Source organism: Brienomyrus brachyistius, chromosome 21 (assembly GCF_023856365.1).
Source record: "Brienomyrus brachyistius isolate T26 chromosome 21, BBRACH_0.4, whole genome shotgun sequence".
Lineage (NCBI taxonomy): Eukaryota > Metazoa > Chordata > Actinopteri > Osteoglossiformes > Mormyridae > Brienomyrus > Brienomyrus brachyistius.
The window spans coordinates 15,476,075-15,493,266 of NC_064553.1; the positions used below are offsets into that span (position 1 = coordinate 15,476,075).

The 17,192-nt window shown below is 46.5% G+C and overlaps 1 protein-coding gene across 1 annotated transcript; it reads right to left on the minus strand.

The window, feature by feature from the left end:
* LOC125716663 (one cut domain family member 2-like) lies at nucleotides 1-16,743 on the minus strand. Its single transcript, XM_048989234.1, has 2 exons — nucleotides 15,714-16,743; nucleotides 1-293 (listed from the first exon to the last, which is right to left on the minus strand). Exons 1-2 carry the CDS (start codon nucleotides 16,741-16,743, stop codon nucleotides 1-3), a joined length of 1,323 nt encoding a protein of 440 aa, XP_048845191.1.
* Between the last annotated feature and the right edge of the window lie 449 nt (nucleotides 16,744-17,192).

Here is a 17,192-nt window from a genome sequence, read left to right on the forward strand (position 1 = left end):
TTAGGCTTTGGAGAAGGTGGGAGCGGAGGTGCCAGGCTGGGCGGGGCTAGCGCTGTGCTCGTCCTGCCAGCGGTCCACACAGCGCCGCCGGGCGTTCATGAAGAAATTGCTGACGGTGTTGAGTTCCAGGCCCAACTGCTGGGAGATGGTGAGCTGCATCTCCTTGGAGGGCCGCTTGTTCTCCTTGAAGATGGCGATGAGCGTGCGTCGTTGCAGGTCCGTGAAGACCAGCCGCTGCTTCTTGGGCCCCAGGCTGCGGTCTTTGTGCTGGTCCTGCTCCTTCCGCTTGCAAGCTGCGCAGTTTAGGGAATGGAGAGTGCCCGTTAGCCAGCTACAGGGCAAGATTTAGGGTCAACACGCCACAAGGTACAAGTTACGGAAAGGTACGCTTGAATGTACCAGAAGAGTCCTCCATCTGGGGAGACAGACGGGACATGTCTTATGCTTGCATTTATTCGATTTCACCTTTCTATAAGCCCTCCTGTTTAGGGTGCAGTTGTCTATCGCATGAGTAGATACAGAGTGTTGTCTTTGATTCCCACCTCCTGGTGAGGGTCAGGGATGGGCTAAAAGAAGAGGTGGAGACTACGTGGGGGAGGGGGGTGAAAGACCACCCACATACATGATCTGTAATTGGGAATGAGAGAGAGTGGGGGCAGAGGGAGCCGTACACTAGGGAAGTGGGCTCTGGGAGTGGTCTGAAATTTTGAGAATGTCAGATAGGGTCAGTGTCATCAAAGGTTCATTTGAGTTCTAGCCCTGGTTGGCGGATTAAGACCAAATCGTGTTTAATTTCACTATCCATGCTCCCACTTGTGCTTAGCTCCTAAGAGAGGGAATGAGAGAGATAGATTAAGGGAGGGATGAGGAGAGGGAATGGGGGAAGTCGAGGGGGGGCAGTGTCAGGAGAGGCACAGTGAGGAGATGAACTGATGCATGAATGAACCTCGGTTTATGAGCATCGTGGAGTGATGGGCAGAGCTGCGGAGGTGTGTGTGCCGAAGCCGGCAGCCCGCACATGCTGCCCCCAAACCCTGCCTTTGTTCCTCTCCGTCCCCATCGCTCACTCTAATGTGACTCTTTCCCTTTCTCTCCATCCTTCTCTCCGTCTGTCAAACCTCCTCCCCCCCCCCCCCAACTCTCAGCATGCGGCTGCTAGGCTGCCTGATGCTGGGGGGCGGGGGGGGGGGGGTGCTGTTGCCATGTGGATAATTACAGCATGCCAGAGCCCATCGATCCCTCCACCCACCCCCCATAGTCAAATCTGTTTACCGCTGCCTCCATGATAGCCCCCCCCCCCCCCCCCCGCCTACTCCACACATCCATAATTTTCATATCCACCCCCTACATTCCACAAGCATGGAGGGTGCAGCACACAGATGCAAAGCACACCTGAGTCATGTATGAAGCTGATGCATGTTCATAGCCAAACAGCAGCAACAGCGAGCTTGATGGGCCGAATGGCCTCCTCTCGTTTGTATAGTTCTTATGTTCTTATGTTCTAACATGTGTGTTGTGTGTGTCTGTAGGATTTCCAGCAGACTCTCTGTATTCAAAACTGTGTACTGATGTAATGGTGCCTGTATTTGGCACATTTGACTCACTTTCTGGGAGGATCTGGTATAGCTGGTCAAGCACAAGGGTCTGAAAACTCAATACTCACTCAGGACTGATTCGGAGAATTCAATACTAATTCAGAACTGATTCGGAGTCTTCTATACTTATTCAGGACTTAAGTCCTCGGTACCAGTACAAGACAAACCTAAGTCCTCCGTACTGCCTATTATCCCTGCAGCAACACAGGCTAGTTTTTAGAGATACATTGATGATAAAAAATATGTGAAAGTATTTTCTGTGTTTCCTGTAGATGAAGAAAGAGAATCGATGGGAGAATACTGTGAAAATTAGCGTGCTTTGACCAAACAGCTGGTGTGTTTAAAATTCTCCTGTTGCGTTATGGGCGACGGTTAATTTCGAAATGCCTCTCTAATAATGTGTGTCGTTTCCACTGTTCCTCATCCTTGTCTTATTTTTCCTCGCACTGCACTTCCACTATTCGCCTACGGGTGTCACCCCAACGCCTTCGTTTCCCGAAGCGCACGATCAATAGCGATCGACCGGCTGGGGATGGGGGCCCTGATTACTGAACCACGTGTACCGCGGAAAGCAGGAGGGAGTGGGGGAGAGGGAGACGGGAAAAAAAATCGATCATTGCAGCTTTTAGTGCGCCAGCAGAGGCCGCGGAGCATGGCCACGCGGCTCACAGGCATGCACATGCCGATCGCAGACACCCGCCAGTGACGGAAAGCCTGCTCAGTCCAACATGTCCCTTTTCAGATCAGAATTCCCATGTTAACATTAAATAACTCCAAAATAAACAGATGTCGATTTGTCTCTCTGATTCTGGCTGCTGTTTCTTTGTCGTATTTTCGTTATTCTTGTGTTGATTGAGAATGTGTGCATTCTTTCTGGTCATAATCAATTAAAAGGTCTGTTTGGAAGTCTGGTTTTGAGGGTCTATTCCTTCAATCTGTTTCAGACATGGAATAAAGAATGGTAGTCAAATTCCAAACCTTGGCCCCGTAACCTGCCAGGCTCTGAGCCTAATTTTGAGCGTAATTCCGGAGGTTTCCTCATGGGTTTCAGTCAATGGTTGTTATAGTGCATGTGGCTCATTGAGGGCCTACTCAGAATGACTCAGTACTCAGAATGGCTCAGTACTCAGAGTGGCTCAGTACTTAGAATGGCTCAATACTTAGAATGGCTCAGTACTCAGAATGACTCAGTACTCGGAATGGCTCAGTACTCAGAACGGATCAGTTCTCCCAGCCTGACTCCGTTCAACTCAGCCTCACCCACGCCTGCTCCTGGGGGGTGTTCCACAAGAGCAGCACTTTTCAGTTAGCTGGGTTCCCTTAAGCTAGAAGTCATTATTGTCTAATAGGAATGCTCCTTACCTAAACTCTTATTGGATAATCATGAGTGAATTAACCCAGCTAACTGAGAAATCCTGCTTTGTGGAACATCTCTCTGGTCGACAAAGGACTGGACACAACACTGCAGATCTGCCCCGAGCACATGGTGAACAGAACCAGCAGGACCTGGATGAAAAAGCTGAGAGACTGAATCATTTTCAAAGATTAAAGCCCTTCAACCTTACGTGTTAAAGATTTACTGCTTTGTACCGCAAGCCCTGCTCCAGCTATTTTACTTTCCACCAATCCACGCATCTTCAGCAAAGAAAATAAAGCAAGTCATCCCTGATTCTGTTCATTTCTAACCCCTGCTTTGACCACGTGGCATCCCCTGGTCACCTGCCCCAATTGGAGCGATAACCTTGCTTAAGGTCCCCAGTACAGTGCTGCCATCACACACAGACACCTGGCTCCTCCGTACATCTCACAGCCTCCTGGTCGGCTCCTTTGTTTTGTCATTGTTGTTCCTGGGTTTTTTTTTTCCAGTCGTTTTAATTTGCTTACAGATTGATAGTCCTGCTATCGATTGACCTGCACTTTAAAACCATTTTGTGGAACATTTATTCAATTCGGTGTGCAGCAGCATGCCAAGCTGCCTCAGAGTAAGTACTCCCGTCCACTCGGCACTGCTTAATGTAATGAGGGAGAATTGCTGCTAATATAGTGATAATTTAATACATATCGTCTGTTTCCCTGCATCTAGGCAGCTTCCAGGCGTTTCACTACTCCCCTGACACAGCCGTGCCTTTTTCGTCCTTGAGGACCTCAGGCGTTCAAGAACATCATTAGAGACCATGTGGAGTGTTTGGTGCATCATTAGAGATCATGCAGTGAATGTGAGGTGCGTCTCCTTAGCCTGATCTCTGTGCTGAGGACTGTCTTTACTGCCTGATCTCTGTGCTGAGGACTGTCTTTACTGCCTGGTCTCTGTGCTGAGGACTGTCTTTACTGCCTGGTCTCTGTGCTGAGGACTGTCTTTACTGCCTGATCTCTGTGCTGAGGACTGTCTTTACTGCCTGGTCTCCGTGCTGAGGTCTATCTTTACTACCTGGTCTCTGTGCTGAGGACTGTCTTTACTACCAGATCACTGTGTTGAGGTCTGTCTTTACTGCCTGGTCCCTGTGCAGAGGACCGTCTTTACTACCAGATCACTGTGCTGAGGACTGTCTTTACTGCTTGATCTCTGTGCTAAGATCTGCCTTTGCTGGATGATCTCTGTGCTGCATTCTCTGTGGTCCTGCTGCAGTGCCCAACTGTAGCCCCCCCCCTCCCCCCAAGTGCTGCAGCAGCAAACAGATCATTGCTCACCACCAGAGCAGAAGGGAGTACTAGGATATATTTTCAGGGGAGCCTATTGTGACACAGAGATGACAGAGGGCGATAGTGAGCTGGGACACTGAGCTGACACAGCTGTGGGTAACGGGAGACGTCTGCTGTGCTCTACCAGGCTGTGGGAAAATTTATGCTGCCAGCCCTCAGATTACAAATAAATAAATGGCAAATAAAGTATTATTACATTTCTGGAGCCTTTGACAACATGGTTGGGGCTCAGAGTTTAAGCGGCAAGTGAGACCCAGAACCTTATGAGTGACCTGATGTTTCAAAATAAAAGCAACCATTTTTGCGTCTTTGTCAGCGGTAAACAGATTATAAACATCCCGTCTATGCTAGCAGAAGCCATTTCTAAATCCCTGTTTATTTTGCCTGAGATAGAGGAAATTGTTTAAACTAAATGCAGACTTATCACAGTCTGTAAAAGTTCATTACGGGTAGTTACACATTGAATAAAATATATCTGCATAACCAACGTCTTTGCAAGGACGTGAATAATAAAGGAAACTGGACAGCTGGGGATCAAAGGATGGGTTTTTAATGGGCTGCATCTGGTATGTAGGGTGATGATGGAGGTGGGGAGTCACAGCATGCGCTCTGGAGCATCACAGTGGTGACAGATGTGGAGTCACAGTGTGGACAAACATGGAGAATCGCAGAGTGCATGCATGTGGCAAGACAGAGTGACAGTGTGGACAGATGTGGAGTCACAGTGTGGACAGATGTGCAGAGACAGTATGGAGAGAATGTATTTGAAGTGTGTTAGTCTGGATAGATGTGGACAGACTTGGAGAGTCTCAGTGTGGACAGGGCTAGTGTTTGAGACCTATGAGCTCATGAGTTCCATATATGATTCATTATTGTTCTTTGCTCTGGAACTTTCTTTTTCACTGGCACGTGCAAAAACATCTGTCTGTCAGTCCTCACACACCATAGGGCTCGGATGAGGCGACGTGTCCCCCTGAAGAAAGAAACTGGCTTTAGGCAAAATCCCAGTTAAAAAAAGTTCCCAGTTCAAATTCACCTACGTTCATATTGTTGATTTTTAACACAATTATGATAGTATGGAAGAATACCTAAGGAAACAGACCAAAAATTCAAATGTCTTAGTTGATAAGATTTAACAAATAACTCTTGTTTTTCGCATCTTAAGAGTCATTTTCTAATTGGACAGTGGCGCTGAATGTTCGTAACAAAATGTATTTTTGTCAGACAAAACGCGGGGCCGCAGCGTTTTTTGCAAACGCAGTTTATCTTCTAGTTGGAATTAATGAGTTATTAATTCCGGATTTTTTTGAGCGTGTGAAAACTGCCTCGACGCTCAAGCCGGAGGTGTGTGCGCCGCCTGGTCTGACACGGGAGAAATTAGAAAGGGGGCGGGAATCGATAACTAACCGCGCCGCGCAGCCGACCGGTCTGCCCGTGATCGATGCGCCGATGCGGGGGCGATCTGATATCTGGTGCGGCACAACGTACCCTCTCCCGCACAGGCCGGGCTACTGCGGGTAAGAAACAAAGCATGTCAGCCACTCTTGCCGGCCACCCCTTCGGTTAATGAGCACAAATTGATAGCCACGCACACACAGACGCACTTAGGCACAGGGGGCCGAGGCTAAGGCTTCCTTTAAATCAGTTAACCTTTAAATCAGCTTTTATTTAAATCACCCCTCAATGCGAGGGAACATCGGAAGTCAGCATAATTTTAAAACTACAATAAAAGTTTACACGACTACCGTGTCCGGCTTTAATTATCCCCTGTACATTTTGATGGCTGGTAGCCTATGTGACAAGTATAGTTTTCCCAGCCGCTAAGATTAATCTTTATGAAAGGTTTTAATGCAAATGTACAGCAGGCACCGGTGTTAGTACTCAGCACGGCCATAAATCCGTTACTTCGCCGTAATGATCCGCATTACTATAACAACACAACTACTATGAATACTGAATACAAATGTTCATTATTCACCGAGATTGCTTTGGAGTTTGGATTGTCCCCAATAACGCTGAGAGCTGCGTTTAACGTTAACGCACATCTCTGCTTTAGAAAACCTATAGGTGATCTGTTGTGGTATTTTTGTAGTCCCGTCATTAAGTAGGTCTACGTTAACAGGTGTTTACTATGTTTGGGACGGCAAAGTGAAAACCGTTATTTTCTACTAGCTTCACCCCAAAAGTCTCTGAAGGCTATTAACGTGCATTAACTAACGACTAGTAGGTGATTAAAAAGACAAACCGTGCGGTGAGCTTAGAACTGCTCGCCCGGCCGAGGCTCCCATTTCAAGTTAGGGCAGAAACGCAAAATAAGGAGCAGAAGGGGAAATGCGTCTTAATATGAAGTCAATATTGGCATGTCCTAATTAGAAATTTAATGTTAATTCGTAGCGCATCTCTCTATTGCACTTTTAGTCAGAAAAATACCTTCACGTCTGCCGTCATTTTCTGTGCCTGTGATTGAGAACTCGTCATGTTTTATTTCCTTTCGGCAGCATTTGTTTTGATGAATGTTTACTATATGATCTAAAATGTAACCTGCAGGATATTTCGTATGGTTAATTAAATTGAGTATTACCTTGTAATATTTTCGGTGACTTTGTAAAATGTAGCCCAAAGCAGAGATTTCACCGCGATCGATCAGCACACAGTAAACCTTTTTTTTTTCGCGTGTATGGAGACGGACACTAAGCTCGCTTATGCTGATATTTTTCGCCAGATGCGGATCTGCCTGTCGCCTGGGTATATTCAAGTTTATGTTCCGCTGTGTATTACAATTAAAGTTAATAACAGAATGCGTTGTGGTTTCCCATCTCTGCCTGCGGTTGCTGGGATTTAATTCTTTTTATTTGCCCTTTAACGTGCCTAGGTTGTAATTTGAAAACAGGTATTATAAACAAGGAGCACTGCTATTAAAATGTTACTCAAAGAAGCTTGTAGTTTTAAAACTCTCCGGTATCTTGCAGTGGGTGTGCTATTCCGATTTTTTTATTTTTTATTTTTTACAAACGCACCGTCTTTTTGCAGTGTAAACGAGGCCTACTGGGTTAGAATGTGTGAAAATAACAGCGAGTTCAGTTTTTAAACGATTTTTGTAAACGGGTTCAGTTAAATGGATCTGGAGGATCCCGTTTTACAAAAGTGTACGAAAACTCGCCATGACGCTCGCAACAAACGGCCGTCTCAATGTAAACTCGCATTATAATAGAAATTCGCTTAGAAGAAAGGAGAGGTTTTACTGCTTGAACAGAAATATTCATTCAATTTATGTTATTTAATCGAGGTTTTAATGCTGTTTGTTTTCTTAATACTGACCTGTTGAATGCTCTAAATATGCGTTTGTGTTATGTTATTCAGCACGATAGTGTTCAATAAGGTGTTTATTTTTACGCGTACACTCCTACAATTACCCTTACGGTCTCTACGAGAGACTGAGACGACAATATTTTGGTTTTATTTTTGAGTCGTGCGGGAAAGGAAGGCAATATCAGTCCATACCGGCAACCATGAATGTCTTCAGTTTCACAATTTTTGAGGGTTCGACGTATTTTTTTATGTTTGCACCAGAACAAAAGGCGCCAAAACAGACATTTGATGCCCCCGCTGCTGCGCCTACTGCCGGGAACTGCAACTGTGATTTAGGGGAAGAGGGAAGGAACAGGTCCCTCTGTGGATTAATAGGCCTATTACCGCACGAAGGATCGGCACGGTTCCCACTATTATAATAATAATAACAACAACAATAATTAATAATAAATAGATAGATAAATATATGCCTGTGTGCTATACATTTAACAGATTTCTATTTTTTGTCTGTTTTAAATGGACTATTTTGCGTTCTTTACATATTCCTTTGCAATGTATCATTTAATCTTTCGCCTCATTCAGTATATTCAGTATAAATCCATAGTTCCAAAGCTGGCCCGAACGGAGCACGGCTGGTACAGGGAGTGTTGGGTCTGTGCTAAAGGAGATGTTCACCCCCCCCCCCCCCCCTTCCTCCTGGCTGCGTGTCGCTCTGAAGCGGTCGCACGCCTGTAGCCTTCCTACATCAACCATTAAACAAGCCATTATCGGACCCGTAATAAGCGATGACCTGCCAGATACGGACCAGGAAGGAGGCGAGGAGACAAGCGGCGTTTCAACGCCCGCAGCCGGAGAAGATTTACAGCCCGGCCGGGCTCCGGCGCAGAGTTACCAGGGCGGACATACAAGCACGTGATGAGGGCTTAAGCTTTTAACCAAATGCAAGCAGTTGATACCATTACGTAAATTTTCCTCGTTTTTCTGGTCAATGGTGCGATAGACGCCAAAAAAAAAAGAGCGAGGTGCACGAGGGGACCCCCTGTTATTTCGGGAAGGTCCTGTTATTCAGCGACTTAACCCGATCATTTTCAGTGTGTGACAAATGTGTCGGTTAAATTCCAGCGAATCCAGTAACAAAGTAACACTCGTTCGCGGTTTAATTTGCACAGGAAGTGGCGTGGAATACAGAGAAGACGATACGGTTAAGAGACACAGAGCGTCCCCGGCAGAGGCTAAGCTTTGCGCGTAATGACATTGCATGACATGTGAAATCCTCTTACAGGCCTGAAAATTCCGTGCTCTGCAACTGCACGATCTATTAAATGATTAAGCCAATACTCGACAAAATCACAATTGGTTTCATAACGTTTAAATGTTAACAGATAACCATTACTATGCACTGGAATCTATAGAAATGGTATAACCTTTGTTTTGTGCTTTTTTGTGTTTGTAATAGCGTCCTGGTGGAAGTAAAGGCTAATTTTTTTCCCAGCACGCTGGGACAGCTTTAACGGTGAAAGGCTCCGTGTCCCAGGCATGGTGGAGCGGGTCTAGGGAAAATAATTTTGATAGCATCGATCCGTGCTTGTATTGTCCTGACATATAGTACGAAAAGAAGATTAGGATGACGGAGAATGGACTGCCCACCGCACCATTTATGTTTTCACATAAGTCAGATGTTGTGCCTATGTGCCTGTTGTTTTCTTTGGAGGGGGGCTATAGAAATAGATATACAAACGGGTGTCACAACGTCTGTGATTTTATTCTCCAGCGCTTCTTGTCTCGTATATAATCACTTCCCGGTCTCTCCGGCTATGACAAAAATGGGCGGTAATCTCCGTTTATTCGGCCTCTGTATTCTCACCGGGATCAATACCCGCTAGACACGTGTGTCACGTGCAGGACCTTCGGGGAGGTTTTACCGGGATGCGAGGAGGACCGAGTCTTGTAGCTTTTGTCTGATTGCGGCTGGACAGAGGGGGTGCCAGACTTTGTGTGTTCGGCCTGCACGTGTGTGTATCTGTGTGTGTGTGATTGGGGGTGGGGGGGGGGGGGGGTAGTGGACGACTAGGCCATTGGAATTGCTGGGTGTGTGTGTGGGGGTGCTGTTTCTGAGACGGAGGGAGAGGCCAGGGGAAAGGAAATCAATACAGATTCAGAGCGAGTCGTTCCAGCTTTAACCACGTACAGCAAAGGAGCAGGCATGTAACCTAGTCCTGCACCTGCACACATATGGGACTGGGGGGTGGGGCTGAGCATGCAGCTGGGTGCCAGCCCACAGCACCGGGCTGGCGCAGTCACACCGGCCTCTGGAAGTCAGACCCCATAGGGCAGAAAAGGCCTAACGTCATACCACCCACGTGCCTGGGTTCGAGGGGGCACTTGGGGGGCAGATGGCAGCCCATCTTGCCCTCTCTCCCACTGTGACACCCTCTTTCCAGATTACAAAATAGAGTCTGTTTTTGCAGCCTGCCCCCCCCAATCTGCTTATCAATTATTAAAGTGCATATTGATCACTCCAACAGCCTCCCTGCACCTGCGTCTTGTTAAAATCAAACCTCTAAATTCCGCTGATTTTTACCCAAAATCTCTGACGCCCTGCATCTTCACCTTATCTGACTGCTCTCATTGTGTGATCCACATCTGTCCCAAACCCACCCCACTGATTCCTCTTCTCTGTACTGAAGTCCCCCTCCTAAGGGACACAGACTGGAGCCCAGTACCCTGTACCCTTGGGTCCTTTTCCCAGCCCAGTACGCTGCAGACATTTTAGTCTCCAGGGTGTCAAATACCCAGACCGGTGGAAGTGCGTATGACTGCCTCTCTTTTTGGCCACGAGTCTCTGCACAGAGCCCCAGGGGTGAAGGTAAAGCAGAGCTCTGTAAGCGATGACATCTCTGTTTAATGCAGTCCTCTCAAACCCTGAACTCAGCCCCCTACTGTGTATGCAGCCTTTTGCACATCCTCAAAGATTTGCTGCCGAACGGTGAGCCCCCATCCACCCACTTACTGAGGCTCAATCCTCCCTCTGCCCAGTCATGATGCTGTCTGGCCTCTCTTTGCCATGGGACACTTCCTGTTTATCTTCCTATGAATATTGTACTGTGAGCCCGGCTCTTTCACTTATTTCCTGTTTACATGAACAGCAATGTATGCATACAGAATGATATTTTTTGTGTGTGTATCCTGTTCCAGCGTCTCCATCTAAGATACTGTTTTTAATTCTCTTTTAGGCACGACGCAATGACGGCCATCAAAACATTAACTGAATATAACTATATATTAACTATATATAACTCTTTTCAGTAACACTCATGTTCACATTGTTTAGTTTGCGTTACTGGGTGTGAAGCCGCTGCTGTGCTCTGCTGAGGATTTAGCTTGCCGGCTAACAGCCTGCTATGTGCTAATGGTGGGAATGACTGTGAATTTACGTTGACCGGGTGTGTCTTAGCTGCTGAGCATCTCCTGGGTGTCAATGAGAGCTGTGGAGCTGGGGGGCTGCAGCTTGACTCTGGCCTACCACACACACACACACACACACACACACATTCAGCATTCCTTTCCAGACTTCCCTAAGGTCCTCTGTCAGCAGTTAGGGTTTGTGGTGGGTAATCACATTTTTGGCTGTAATTGTGCTGCAATCTGGACTCAGGTGTTAATATCCCCCCGTTTCATCATAGCCCCCTGCGCTACATTCATTAAAAATGCAATTTGTTGGCTTGTTTTCAAGTCATAGTTGGTTTATGTTGGACTGAGCTCCAGCATGTGGAGGTGTGTGAATTTCATGCTTGTGTGTGTGTGTGTGTGTGTGTGTGTGTGTGCTCTGTGATGCCTTTGCCAGTGTTTGATCCACCCTGTCTTGGCACTTTAGGTGAAAGAACATCCTCATTGGCACAGGTGGTATATTGGGGGTGATTATGGTAATGGGGTGGATCCTGTGGACAGGTTTTGTCAGATATGGAGGTGGACTTTACCATTTTAAGGCCCCTCATCCTGTTTCCCTTTTCCAGACCCCTGTCGGTGAGAGCGCCAGAGCAGAATAATTGATAGATGAAATGGCCATCCTTATTGATCACTGCTTTATTGAACCCACCAAATACATTGAGATAGAGTGTGGAATTCAACACAGATGCGGGATGAATGATTTTCCATTTATAATACAATTTTATCACCCCCCCACCTAAATCCACCACCATCAGCTTTCTGCAGGATTCTTGCCTTCAGCCGAGCCGCGCACACCTGTTCATTCCGGCTCTCTGCTTCCGGTCGACGATATGTCGTGTATGAATAAGCGATTACCATTAGATCGGTTTGTTTTGGGCAGGCTGACCGGGGATTAATTTTGTCAAACAGCCGTCCTTAAGAAAGAGCGCCGTGTTAAGCGAACTACAGTTACGCGCTGGTGCCTCTATTACAGGCATGGCGCCTGTCCTCCAAGGTCGCAAATGCTAAAATTTTAGCAAACCCATCAGTATAATAAATATTAAGAGCGTTAAAGTTAAAATTACAGACATGTCACAGAAATGGAATTAACCCCGCAAAAACATGGTTTAATAAAGATAAAAACATTAAGTGTGACTGTTTTTGTTATATGTTTATTCCAAATTTGAACTAACCGATTTTAATACGCCTCTCTGACATTTCCGCTTTCCTCTGCGCGGATTATGACGATAGTCTCCCGATTGTCTCCCGACCAGCTGCTCCTAAAATCGGGATGCGAGTGCGATTACCTGTCGGTTCTCTTAAATGAGACGTAAAGCAATTCACCTGGGAGGCGTGACCCGCATAGTGAACACGAGTTACAACGGCTAGTCCTCTGACCCGCTCCCTTCCCGCAGCAAGTAATTCCCCCGCATCAACATGACTAATGAATTCATTTGGCACAGGTGATTAATTCGCTCGAGGTCCCCCAACCCCAGGCCCGAGCAGGCCGACCCCCACCTATTCTCATCCCACTATCTGAACGCCGTGAATGACCCTGTAAGCGTGAGACATTTCATGCGCTTATTGCACAATGAACGTCGCATTCTCTGCAGGTCCAGTGCCGCGTGCAGTTCAGTATCTTGCAAAGCTGCGTTTTGGTGCGATTTCTAAATTACCAAGGGAGGCAAATGAATTGATCTGCGTTACTGTGATGAATTCAGAATTGCAATTTGAATATATCGATTTAGGTATTCGGGCGAGTAGCGCCGACCCCCTCTTGGATCACAACCCCCCACCCGTAACCTACATATGCTCATGTAGTAATGCAATTTGAATACGGAGAGTGTAACCTAAATGTGCATTTTCTTCAGCATAGTTTCAGCAGGCAGCAAATGATAATTCCCACGTCAGTCCAGCCATTGGACTACGAAAAATCAGGCAGGGTCTAAGGGTGGACCATTGATTATTTGCCAATCAAGAGTCTGTCAAGATCACGCTAATATATAATTATTAGGTGATATGGCCGTTTCTATAAATAAGGAGGATGCTTTGTATTGTAAGTTGTAGATGATTTCACGCTAATTTCAAGATGTAATGAAACTACACGGGAACCGCACTAATTATTTAAACGCATCTTGAAATATAAACATTTAAAGCTTCCGACAGTTTGACAGCCGGCTCGCACATTTTATTTCCGGGAGTCGTTTACTATTCTGAACGACGAGAAGTGAATTGCTTTTTTATCGTGGCACGGAGGATACGGGGGTTTAAAAGCAGTACTATTTAAAGAGGACAATTGTGTTTAAATGTTTAAATCTTTATTTACCAGAGTCCCTGTAAAGGTGAAAAGAGCAGTTTACATTCCATTAAGTACCTTTCAATAGAGCATTGACTGCGACTAAAATATGCCAGAATACCTGGTTAATTAAACCTCTCAACAAAACGAAGGCTATTAAAATAATACGTGGCGAAGTTTTAATGGGTGGGCATTTTAAGCGGCCTACCCGGACCGCTATAGAATTCTGCTATATTTGTATTACCTTCACCTAAAACCGAAGTCTGTATTATTTCATGCATAGCCAAAAGTGCTGCATTAATCTCTTATCCCTTACTTGACATATCTTAATGTATTTTTTATTCCGTTTGGCGATATTCCTTAATGATATAATTCTATCTGTGTGTGTGTGTGTATAGGACTTGGGACGGTTAAGGAATAAATCGCATTTCGTTTCTGTTGTCACTTGCGCCCATGTTCAGTCCCGCACTGGGACTTGGAAAAACTCCGATTTCCGTAGCTATTGATTCATTAACAGACCACGGTTCGTATCAGCTCCCAGATAGTTCCCGTTGCTTTATTAACAATTGATGACACGTCATAACACAAGCGTATCGTCTTATGAATCCTCGCCTGTCAAAAGTCAGCATAGATATTATCAGTGACAGATAAATGAATTCTAATGTTTAATTAGTCATAAATGTTTATGCTGTTTATATACGGATAGTATTACCTTCTCATCTACATTACTAATCGATACTGTTAAATTTTTTATAATACTGTATTTAAAATAAACCATTACCAAAATATATAGTCCGTTTAACGATTTCATTTTCCACTATACGGCACATCATCTTTAGTACCCTTAAAACATCTTTAACTTTAAATCCTTTACACCAAATTCTTATTTTAAACTTAATTCGGTTTTACCCGAAATTCGCATTAAACAAGCTCATTATTTGGAAACATTTATTTTTCTTTACCAGCATAATTTTTATTTGCTGTTCGGAATTAATGAACCGTTGTGAAAGTCAGGACCATAAAATTGGTTCATTCTGCTTTAATCCTCATGGCTTTTAAACAAATATAAACACCAGAGCAACAATACACGCGCTGATGCGCAATAATAACTATTCATAACTAGCAAATAAAAGTTACATTCGCGTTAAATTAATCGACTTTTCTCTACACGTTCAAATTGGTATTTGACACTGAATGATATAACAGATAAAATATTTTACATTTAGATATTTGCCGTAGTCCTATATTTGGCTACGCAACGTTATTTTATAAATCTATCATAAATATTTTATAATATCATTCATATACGGGTTACAGTATAAATACGAAAACTGCAAATATTGAAAGTATTATTTATTTCATAATGTAGTGTAACGTATATTCTGATTTCTGTAGGCCTATACGAACCGGGATGCTTTTTAACATGCTTCTTGAAATCGGTAATTAGAAAAGCTCTAAACTAATTTAATAGAGGAAACGGGGCTGCAGTAGGGGCTTAAATTAAAAGCCGGAGAAATAAGTGTGGGTGGCTGTCTTTCAGATCTGAATCCGAAGTATTGATTGGTACTACTTTTAAAGGGGGAGCAGGGAAACTCCGCCATCGACCCGCTGGGAGGTCACGCGGCCTCCGACGCGCTTTCACCACCACCGGCTTGACTTGTTTGCGTCAGGCCGAGGAGATATGAGATGTTAGGGACCACGGAATGGGGGGGGATAGGCGGACGTGTCTGAAACACAAATATGACCTTTAGAATGAAGCTTGTACAGCGTAATAAAAGAGATTTCCTCACCCATGGGGAGACCGCGCGGGGTATCATACATGACAGAAAATCGTTAGTTAAATGCTCAATATAGACCAGTGGCTTTGTCTGCATGCATATAATTATTATTATCATTATTATTATTATTAATATTAATAATAATAATAATAATTATTATTATATTTATAGCAATGACAACAACAACAATGATGGGCAACAACAACAATAATAAATAATAATAATCATTATTATTATTGTAATAGCAGTAGTTGTATGGCTATCCATAGCATTAGATTATTGTTATCCTCATCACAGTTGTACTCAGCTGTTAATTGGTACAGTGGTCATCTTCTCCTTTTCACATTTTTCCCTAGTAACTTCTCTTCCCTCTAAATCTGAAGCTGTTGCCCCCTCACTTGGCCAGATAAGCCTGAGCTGAACACCGGCACACTGCAGAGGCACAGACTAGACACAGTGCAGCTCATCCGGAGGCTGCAGGCTGCGGATTTGCCTCCATTTATGGGAGACGGGCGCACACATCCACACTCTCATGTCCTATTGATGCCCCCCATCAGTCCTTGCTTTACATATCTTTCATTAAAGGACCTGGCCGCTGATCCCACTTACCCGCCAGCCTGAGAGCCGACATGCGCTGGAATTCCGGCTCCTGCAGCCATTTCCACATCCGGCGGAAGGTCTCGCGGCCAGACTTTAGTTTACTCCACGGTTTGGGGTTGCGCAGTAGGTCGGACAGGGTGCCCTGAGAGCGGCACAGGATCCTCTGGGCAAAGATGGCCTGAGGGATGCTGTAGCGCTTCAGCTCGGCTGTGATGCGCTGCGCCACCTCCTTGGTGTTTATCTCCTCCACCTGTCCCGAGCCTCCTCCCTGGGCGCCGCCCGGCACCTGCCGCTCCCGCTCGCCCAGCATGGAGCCGTTAGCCTGCGAGTGCAGGTGGGGGTGCATGCCGTTCAGGTTGGACATCATGGCAGGCGGGTGCCCCCCAAGGCCACGGGCCAGGTGCTCCTCGCTGCGCGACAGCATGGAAGCGTGGGGCTCGAAGCTTGCTGGTGACAACATCTTGTCGTTGGAGAGGTGGGCCCCGGGGCCGTAAGCGGAGAGTGTCTGCTGGGAGTTGTGCAACGAGCCAAGGCCGTTGGAGAGCGGGGACAGCGGTTGCCCCATGCCGGACATGTCCTTGGGATAATGCCCGTACAGGTTACCCATGGGCGCCAGCCCCCTGTCATCCCGCATGAGGGTGAAGCTGCCGCTAACGTTGCCCGTGGCGAGCCGTTGGTGTGCAGGGTGGTGGTGCGGGTGTGGGTGCGGGTGGTGGTGGAACTTCTCGGAGACGGTGGAGATTGGCGGCAGGTGCTGCAGGGGAGTCAGCGTGGTGTACGTGTTGCTCAGGCTCATCCCGGATTCGCACGGCATGGTCATGGCTGGGTGCAGGTGGCTGGAGAGCGCGTGTTCTGCGCGGTATTCCCCGGCACCCTCCAGGATCGAAGCCATGCTGGACACCATGGCCGGTCGGCCGTGCGTGACCAAGTTCCGATGCGACGCTGAGGACTGCCGCCCGTGAGGGGAGCTCATCAAGTCGCCTGTCTGGGAGTGAGGGACGCCGTGTATGTTGCCGATGTTTTCCATCGTAAGTTCCATCGCCGAACGAATCTTTATTTCCACCACCCGCCCTCCCCCGTCTCTCGCTTCTCTCTCACTCACACACAAAGACCGGCGCGCACTCCCCCTCTCCAGCGATAAATTTCTAACGATTTCAAAGCCAATCCATTGATTTTCAGTTGCCACCCCGCAGTCAATCCAGCATGGTCCGCCGAGCCGATTCCGTTCCGTCCGTGAGAAAAATCGCTCTCCCCCGTGTACTACACGTACGGCCGGCGCGATGTGCGGTAAGCGTGCGTGTTTGTGAGTGTCTCATCCGCCGTGAAACAGCGCTGCTACTGGGAACCGCTGCTGCTCCAGTGTCGGTGAGCGTACGCGCTCCTGAGCCTATATGCGCGCTGCCGCGCCTTTTAAATCACCTGACGTCACCTGGACGCCACGCGAATGGCCTTTGCTGCATGTTTGACCCACAAAACGGCGCCTGCTTT